Below are 10,003 nucleotides of genomic sequence, written 5' to 3' on the forward strand. Positions count from 1 at the left end.
CCCTGTATATGTACTATTTGGGGGTGTTTACGTGCAACGCATCACACCGCAGTTAAGCGCAACGAATGCGGTGCGGAAGTAACTACGCCACCGAAGGGCAAAACAAGTCAAGGGTCTATGACCTGATCAAGACTTATAATTATTTGAAAATATTGTGGAAAATTGCCAACAGGGCAAGGTTTAAGACAAAAATCTGGCCGGAAAATACGAAACTATGTACTTACGATAGTCCTTGCAGGTTTCGCAAGTGCAGTGTTGGTCCGCGCTATCGCAATAGTTAATACTGGAACAGCAGGGACCATTCCCATAAGGGTCACACTGGCCGGGGTTCGCTCCTTCGGCTGGGTACTCTGTTCCACAACGTCCATCATCTCTCACAACGGCTACGGTAAAAACAAAACAAGGTAAACAAGAAAAATAATCCTCTTAGTGAGATATCAGTGCACGTTGAAAAATTAATGTCCAAATCGCTACAAAAGCACGCCGTTTTTGGAAATAAATGACATATCTCCTGAATGATGGAATAGATTATCTTTGGTAAAATTGAAATTTAGTATAGCTAGTATTGATTGTATTTTAGTATAGTTTATGTATCTGTCCTAGTATAGTTTATGTATCTGCAAGAGGACTGAGTGAGTGAGTGAGTGATCTGTCCTTTTTGTCTCTTCTTTGCTATACATTGTGTCAGTTACAGTTTTTGAGCAATAAAGTTGTTTATGATCATTTAATGTTTTTGGAAAATACCTATGGACCCACCTATTGTCAACAGCCATCTAATAGACAAATGCAATTAGCCTACTAGCTTCTAGAGGCGGTGATTGGCAAGAGTAGAAATTTGCTAAATAGAGAAATAAAAAGGCCATGGATGTTGGTCCGCTAGAGAGTACAGTTTGCAGTAGTAAGGTTGAACTGTACTCTCTAGCTAACTTCCCTGACATGTTATCTCTCTATGTGGCCAATTTCTACTCTTTTCAGCCGCCCTAAAAGCCTGATAGAGGCTATAATGCAACGGCACTTATGATTTGAACAGTTAGCCATGTATGTACTGTTCATCGTTGATACAAAATATAAATTTGAACATGGGCATAAGGTGAACTTACCCAAGCAAGTCCTTCCATCGACGCCAGCAGGTTGGGTCCCGGTTGGGCATTCTGCGATGCACTCGGTTCTTCCCGCTTCGTTCTTGAAGGAAACGTGCTTGCAGGAGCGGCATTCCGTATTGAGCTTGGATCCAGGAGACGTTGGAATACATCCTGTATTTTGTACAGAAAAAAGTCCATTAATATCCATTATTGTATAAGTCGGTGAGGTGATTATAGCAACTGACAAGGCTTTATCACACCATATTCACCGAGAAAGGGCGGGCCATTAACACTATTATCATATAGCTTACACGATAGCCTATCCAAACTGATACAGTGAAGAGTCACACAATGTACCCCTTGCACATGCTGAATAGAACACAGAATATATGTTCCGTCTGAAGTCACCTGAGGTCACTGGGGGGTTCACGTTCTATGTCTTCTATCTGGGTCACAGGCAGGGAACAGGTGTTCTTATGGGAGTCATTGGAACACAACTCAAGTTATTTTTGGATTTTTTAGAAGTAGAGCCGTGTTCTATCGGGTCACCTGAGGTCATATGCGGGTGATTATTCATTTTGTTTAATGTATGGATTGGGATGAATAAATACCCGATTTTGACTCTATTTGTGACATTACGGCGACATAAAGAATGTGGAATGGAGCCTTCTGATTGGTCAACGTCACCCGGCTATATGATAATATCCATTATTGTATAAGTCGGTGAAGGTTAATCATCCAGGATAAAGATAAAGTGATAAAGCCGTTAAATCTTTTCGAACTGGATAAATTGAAATCTAAATACGTATTCTAAAATATCAGTACTATCTACATGAAAGGAATGATCAACATTCACCATGGACATTAGTTTCATTTAGATAGTACTGATATTTTAGACCGTAAATCCAGATGGTTTGAACGGGGGGTAAGGGAGTCTATCTATGAACATATTTATCGGCCGTCTTTGAATAGAAGGGGGGGGGGTTAAGATTTGATCTTTCAGGCTCCTGGGACATCGCTTTGCAACGCATTTAATCTTATTCAGACACGTTTTGATTGCATTTTTGCCGTACTTTAGGTTTTAATTAGTTATTTTCTTTCCTTTTTGAATATATTTTGGTACTTACCTTTTGTTTATTTAGAATACCTTTAGATTATTTTTAGAACCTTGTCAGTTACCTTTTGTTTATTTAGAACCTACTTTAGAACATTGAATGTTTTTGTTTATTAAGAACTTATTTCTTGTTCCGTAAATTTCCTCTACATTTTACTGATGAAAGGTAACGGATGGTACCTGAAACGTTGACGTATTAAAATTTCAATTTATCCAGTTTGAAAAGATTCAACGGCTTTATCACTTTATTGTATAAGTCAATCAATCTTTAAGATTCTGCACGAACAACTATGAAAGGCGTGCTAGTGTCTCGGAAATGAAAGGAAACCCACTGTATGTGTCACTGGAAGGCAGACGAAAAATTTCCAGACTATGCATGATTTACAAAATGACTAATGAACTTGTGGACGTATTAACTACTAAGTACCTAATACCAGCCCAGAAGAGAACAAGAAATAGCCATGCCTTCAAGTACCAGAGTTATCAACCAAGGATTGAGGTGCTCAAAAACTAATTCTTTCCTAGAACTATCGCAGAGTGGAACTCGCTGTCACCAAGTACGGTTAGGGCATTATCACAAAACACAGATACGTCCCATATTATTAATTCCATCAGCCAACGTCTGAAAGACATCCATTTTAAAACGTCCCTAAAAGAAATACACAATGATAACAAAGGCGGAGCTACTAGAAACAAATTGAGATCATGAAGACAACGTATAATGGAGAAAAGTATCTAAATCTCGACAACATACGGCATAGGACCGCCACTACAAAACTCAGGATAAGCTGCCACAAACTACACATTGAAACCGGACGCCATAACCGCACTCCCCCGGAACAACGAATATGTAGGCATTGTAATCTAAATAGGATAGAGGATGAGGAACAATTTGTATTAGAATGATAGCTTTAGATGTCTAGAGTAACATGTTAAGGGTTATGTGTAACAAGTCGGTCGGTGAAGTGTAGCCAACTGCCGCCGCGCCGCGTGCCCGGGACACGGTGCCCGGGAATACTGAAAGAAATGTACAATTGATTACAAAAGACTCCTGGAAAAGCGTACCGTTACACTCGGGATGACAGTCTTCAACACATATCCCGTCCTTCAGTACAGTTCCTCCTGTACATTCCATGTCTCCGGTTGCCCCTCCCTCGATGACTCGAGCGTCCATGATCTCTACTGGCTTTTCACCGCTGCCGAAGGAGTAGAAGCGAATGCCCAATGGTGGACCCTGATAAATGTAGACCATGTAGACCAGGCCTGTCTCCTGTAGGCAAGAAGAAAATAATTTGCAAATTCATACCCGAGGGCTAATTTGCAACATGACACATACAGCACATATGCAAGTAGAACAAGCATGACAGTTCATCTGAGTTGGTGCAAGTCATTATGAAAGAAAGGCGCAACTTTATGTGCCTCTAATCGGGGTAGTTCCAAATTAATGGTAGTGTTATCGGCAGGGTCTTTATTTCAAAAGTAGACCAAGTTATTCTATAAATTGCTGCAGAATACAATCTAAACATTTTGGGTTTGAATTGCTTTAGAAGCTGAGGAATTGGAAAGACGAAGTGTCCCACTTGTTCTGCATTGAGTAGATTTTGGGAGGCTAACAGGGTTGTAGTTTTGTTTTTGCTAGTAAACGTTTAGAAGTTGTGGTAAGTTTTGGTGGCTTCTTTAAATAGCTCTTTAAAGAAAACGTTTAAACCATTATTGTAAGATTGTGGTAAACAGCATCTTAGTACACTAGTATTACATTGGTGATATCGATGTTTAGATATAGTCAGCAAATCTGGTGATTCATTCATTCATATATATACCACCAGATTTTATGAGTACATCTAAACATATGACTTACGGAAGTGTCCGAGCCGACGCCGTATTTGATGTAGGTTCTCATCATCTCTGCGTCTTCCTCCAGGCAAATGAAGTAAGGCTGGAACAATTTGGAGTCACCGAGACTTCGGGCACTCTTCGCTCCCTCGTACTTCACTAGCTTCATTCCCTGAGAAAGGTATGTTTCGATCTTTGAGTATGTCTTTTAAATGAATTAAAGACCTTTATTGTACGTCTATGTTCGTACAAGCTAAGTACAGTTCAAGAATAAACAGGAAAGATTACAGTTGCTGTAATATCTTACTAAAACTAAACATACTAATGTGAACTACTATTTACAGGTTCAACTTCGTCTCGCATTTTGAGGCGGTTGTAGATGTGCGAACATATGGAGCTAGTGATACATGGTTTTTCAAGTTCCATAAGGGATACGACATCTTCTGTTTCATCTTAATGTCTAAAGCTTATCTTTGATATAAGTATAAAGGGAATCTGTGTCATTTCTATATAATGCACAATAAAGTACAAAATGACACTCCTCCTCAATTTTATCAATGGGATCGTGTGGCGTAGCGGCAGAGTGCGCGACTCGGAACTGAGAGTCCCGGGTTCGAGTCCTGACATGCCACCAATCTTGTGCCCTTCGGAAAGGCACTTTACACGACTTTCCTGACTTAGCTCAGGTGTAAATGAGTATTGTCCCGTCATGTATTTGTCCCCTGTGTTCGTGGCGTCATTAATATAAGTTGAAAACTTGAGTGTGTCGTCACCACGTCTGGTGATTACATGTTGGAATAAAAAAAAATCATCTAAATTACAAAATTGGCAAATCCTTTCCTGTAGAGGAATGCAGTCATGTCTGCATTTTTCTATGTGGAGTCTATATGAACTAATCCGGAGTTTTGTGATGGCTGTTCTGTGTCGAATGTTTGTAATGAATCAGGATTCGATTTTAGAAAAACCTGACTGGATTGTATGTATATACAGTTGATGCCTAAGATCTTGAAGCTCAGAGGAAACGATGACGTTACCTTGTAGAGAGCAACACCTTGATAACTGATCTGGAGATGGTACCAGGTGGACACGTCCCTCGGAATGGCGGAGAACACGGCAAAAATGTCGCCTGCAGACGCCGCAACGAAGTACAGGCACCTTCCTCCCTCTTCCGCAGGTTTGATCTGGTACGAGTTGGACCACTTCACATGACAGGGAGCCTGAACGATATTCGCTAAAGCACCACTGTTGGGAACAACAAACCAGCGTTACTTAACAGTACATACTACATCACATACCTTGCGACCAAGTAGGGCACACGTTCTGTTCCGGTGACCTCAAATGGAACATTGCATTCTGTTAAAATGTACATGTATTTGTGTATTATGTTGATCATTCAGTAAACCTAGTACACATTTACAATACGATATCATCTGTGTATTTCTTTACGATTGACAAGACTGCCATATTTGCCGTTTGGGTGATCTTGACAACCTCTCTACGTGGACAGAAACCAACAGAATGAAACTGAACCCGGGGAAGTGTAAGGCAATGCAAGTCTGCTTTGTCCGGATTCCACCTCCTCCTCCTGTTCTCAGCATTGGCGGCCACGAACTTGAAGTTGTCAGTATCGCCAAGTGCTTAGGAGTAACCTTTCAGTCAGATCTGAAGTGGGACATGCACGTCCTGGAGATGTGTAAAAAGGGGAACCAAAGGCTGTACCTCCTATGTAGGCTGAGGCAGTTTCACCTACCAACACACGACTTGGTTACTGTTTACACGAGTTTCGTACGGCCGGTCCTGGAGTATGCAACACCCCTGTGGCATCCAGGCTTAACGTCCAGTCAACGGAGGAAGATAGAGAACATCCAAGTGCGGGCAACTAAGATCATCCTCGGCAACACCTTTCACAGCTACTCTGCAGCATGTGAAGCACTACAACTCCAGAAACTCGAAGACCGACGTGTCTCTCTGTGCCTGAAGTTTGCCCAGAAGCTGTACAAGTCTGAACAGTACAGACATTGGTTTCCTCGACTTCGGGGAGAGATCAGTGGGAGGGAAACAAGACAGAACAAAAAACTAGACCAATTGCCAGCACGCACAGCAAGATATGTGAAAAGCCCATTGCCTTACCTCGTCCAGCTTTTAAACAGCACTCTGTAATGTAATCCTGTAATGTACATGCCGTTATATATTTGATTTTAATCTAGTACTTTTAATGAGGTTGGTATTTTAACTTTTAGTGTTGTATTGTAAAATGTAATGATTATATTGTCACAATATGTTTTTATACAATGTTTTTATACAATGTACGGGACATGTAATTCAGCCTTCGGGCTGTGAGGTGTTTCAAATAAAACCCGCATTATTATTATTATTATTATTGTTTACACTATGTAGCATACATGTATGTTTAGATCGTATTGAGAGGGTGTGAACCAACTTGATAGCCTGGTATCTATACTATTCTATCCCCCCTAGCTCCCCGGATTCTTTTCTACATTACAGTTTGGTATTCGGTCGGTCCATTAAGATTGGAATTTGAATATTGGCCTGAAACCGGCAATAGGCAAAGATATGCATTGGTTAATCATGACATAAGGACAAAATGTCTAAATTGGGATGAGGGCCTGATCAGTTTGCGTTAAATTGATATCATTGGAAAGAACCGGGATTCACCAGTTTCCCATCCCCAGAATGCTTAGCGAAAACAGGGGGTCTAAACCTCATTTGCGTAGGACAGGAAGGCATCGGAATGATCCTGGTGACGTTAAACAGCTTGTTTTTCACCGTGCTTTGAGGTTTTGAGCATTTTATGTTCAACATTAATTAAATTACTATGGGTCGAATCTGACAACAAATAGAGAATGAAGTTTTTTAATGTGTTCTTTTCAACATGGATCATGTGGTTTGTAACGTTACAGCGTTCATTTATTCCAAAAAAATAATTCTCTATTTGTTGTGAGATTCAACCCATATTAATTTAATTAACCTTGAGCATAAAATACCTCAAAACACACTGAAAAACAAGCTGTTTAACGTCACCAGGATCATTCCGATGCCTTCCTGTCCTATGCAAATGAGGTTTAGCCCCCTGTTTTCGCATTGCATTCTGGGGATGGGAAACTGGTGAATGGGGCTAAAATGGACTGGATTACAGGTCACGAAACTTACCCTGTTGCCCGGGCGTGCTCCATCGGGCTGACATATTCGGCTCTGGCAACAGTCCAGTCTACGTAGCTGCGAGGTAACCGCCCCAAAACCTGTAAAGACAAGGCCAGCGCAATTGCAAAAAAAAATCAGATTTTATCAAATTTAAAAAATCCAAAACAGCCTCCAGTTTAATTCTGGACTTCCAGTTTAATTCCAGACTAATTACCATATCTCAGCAACCTTACATCTAGATTGTAAACTATAGGTAACAATGGTGTATGAAGTATGTGCATGTGTATATGTAGCAGTCATCAACGACCCCTAGGGAATTTGCCCAATTCTGCAGCCCCAGTTACAAGAATTTTGCAAACTTGTTGCTCCCAGTTTCATTGAGTTAATCCCCAACGTATTTCTTACATTTTTATAAATTTATTATGAGATATGGGAATTAGTCCGAAGTTAAACTGGAAGTCCAGAATTAAACTGGAGGCTACTACATGTCGATGAAGGTTAGACTTTAGGTTATACGATACGCCAAAAAGCAGTTACTCAAGCAACTGGATATGATTTTGGAATCGGTCAGATGTTTCAGCTAGTATCCACTAGCTTTCGTCAGTGACTGAGAGACCAGAGGAGAAATGCAGGCTGTTTAAATCAAACTTTACTATATGTCAGAGCAGAGATTCCACTTCGTCACCGATTCTCCCGGTAGAGATAGCGATCAGTCTCTATCGATCCGATCGGGATACCGTCTCCCATTGTATCAATCCTAAAGTTCAAGTAAATTCATTCATTCATTTTTAATTCAAAAGTGACACCGACCGAACTTGGAAATTTCTGAAACTTTTAGAATGATTGTTGAAAGATATTAATATATGAAACATTTTAGCTTTGCACCAAATGTTGAAATATTTGAATTGAAAATACTTTGTGGTGTTTTTGTAATTTACTGTGACTTTTCAACGTATTTATCCTATTATATCACATTTCTGACATTTATTGCAGATGCTAAAACAGTCCAAAGAAGGAAATGTACACCTTCTCATTGGGATTTCTACCAACAGAATCGGCGATTCTGGCAGAATGCCATCTCTAGCCTGACATGTACCTTATACAGCCAGTATTGTACCGTCAAATAAACTATGGGTACCTGCGTGGAAGCGTCTTGATCTTCTTGTGTGACAATAAACGTCCCGGATGCTTCCTGGTATGTCATCACAAAACCATAGCAGGAGACCTGAGTGTGTAAGATAACATTGTCACAGACTGTCATGTTCATATGCGCCCTCCACCATTAAAATCAACTGTAAAAAAATTAATATAGAACATGCTCATAATTTGTATATATAAGTCATTCTGTGAACTACGTGTATGTAATTAACAACTGTGGAATATACTGTTCCAGATCGAACGCATCGAATCCACTGTTCTATTTCGAACACGGCCTTTGTTTTAAGGTCCACAGGCAATGCCTTTATAGATGTTGGGTAGATGTTCTTTTGCCATATAGATATGGCAAAAGAATAGTACCAGTGAGGCACGTACTTAGCGGCATATTGTAAACATTGATGGTCAGCTGCCTTTACGTTTTCATAAAGTATCGGCAGCTCGTATTTGACCGCCTACAGTTCGGATCGTACAATTGTAGAAGAGGAACTGTTGCAGTCCAAAACGTGTTATTACAAAACATATTAATTACCAGTAGATTCCGTTTAGGAATACAGGTGCATTCTACTTCGTAGTATTCCAAAATAAGGTTTTGGAATGGAACCTGTTTCGGAATGCAACTGGGACATACCTTTTTCTTTCTGGTGTCACCACTTTCACCATTGTTTCGGCTGTTGTACATGTGCACTTCGGCCCCGGGCGCATGGCAGTTCCATCTATCAAAACAGCAACATGTTGTCACAATAATTTTTTCTTCGCTACCATAACTACTTAACTTTAAAAAAAATTAACAAAAATGGTAGTAAAATTGCCACATAGGTCTCAGATAGTTCTTTTATATTTATATTGATGATTAGGCCATGCAATTGTAAGTCACTACCTTTGTAAGGCAAAAACCAAGAAGACTTCTTTGCTCTTCGTAATGTCGTCGTTGATGTTTTCAGGAAGATCAAAGATGAGCTGTAGTTAAAAAACGAAAGTATGTCATTGATTTGGAAACTTTTTTGTAATGACCTTTATAGATTAGCATAGATGACATATTTTTCTCATATAGTCAGGCTTTGTCGACCAATGTTTGCTATAGGGTGGATAATGAAGTAAGTTTGAAATTGGATAATGATGTCAATGACCCGATTTTCCTTTGATGTTTATGGTGAAAACAGGGACAGTGGCCCATAACCACGAAAATAATCCACGTCTTATTACACGCTTGCTGCGTTATTTGGTGGTTACAGAACGTACTGCACCTGCTCCAAACCCGTAAGGCCATGTTGATTTGATTATATGGATGACATCCGCGCGCGCATGAATTTTCGGCCGTTTCCAAAAAAAAAAAAGTTTTCAACCATACTGTAAATCAAACAAAACAGTTGCAAAATGAGCAAAAATAAGTTACCATAATACCATAAGTTACCAAAAAATAATAAAAACTATACCAATGTCGTAGAATGCCAAAATCCAACGAAAAAAGACGAAATTGTAAAGAAATGAACTTGAAGACTAGATTATTCGCCAAACCATATTCTGTGCCATTTGCTCAACCCCAATGACCACGTAGGTTTCATAATGAAAAGAACTTTTTTTTTTTGCAAAACTTTTTTTTTATTCGCACGCGCGCATCAGTTTTGGGGCTCCCGGAGGATGTCATCCATATAAT

General features: G+C 39.9%; 1 protein-coding gene across 1 annotated transcript in view; it reads right to left on the reverse strand.

The window, feature by feature from the left end:
• Window positions 1-10,003, reverse strand: part of LOC109468070 — a 39,290-nt gene that overhangs the window by 9,793 nt on the left and 19,494 nt on the right. The window contains exons 15-22 of the mRNA XM_019766302.1: window positions 9,227-9,306; window positions 8,978-9,062; window positions 8,330-8,416; window positions 7,201-7,289; window positions 5,064-5,271; window positions 4,055-4,201; window positions 3,262-3,466; window positions 1,101-1,253 (exon numbers count right to left, since the gene is read on the reverse strand). Of these exons, the coding sequence (XP_019621861.1) occupies window positions 1,101-1,253; window positions 3,262-3,466; window positions 4,055-4,201; window positions 5,064-5,271; window positions 7,201-7,289; window positions 8,330-8,416; window positions 8,978-9,062; window positions 9,227-9,306 (1,054 nt within the window). The remainder of the gene's footprint in view (window positions 1-1,100; window positions 1,254-3,261; window positions 3,467-4,054; window positions 4,202-5,063; window positions 5,272-7,200; window positions 7,290-8,329; window positions 8,417-8,977; window positions 9,063-9,226; window positions 9,307-10,003) is intronic.

The sequence above is a fragment of the Branchiostoma belcheri genome, unplaced genomic scaffold, assembly GCF_001625305.1.
Source record: "Branchiostoma belcheri isolate BF01 breed outbred unplaced genomic scaffold, Haploidv18h27 scaffold190, whole genome shotgun sequence".
Classification (NCBI taxonomy): Eukaryota; Metazoa; Chordata; class Leptocardii; order Amphioxiformes; family Branchiostomatidae; genus Branchiostoma; species Branchiostoma belcheri.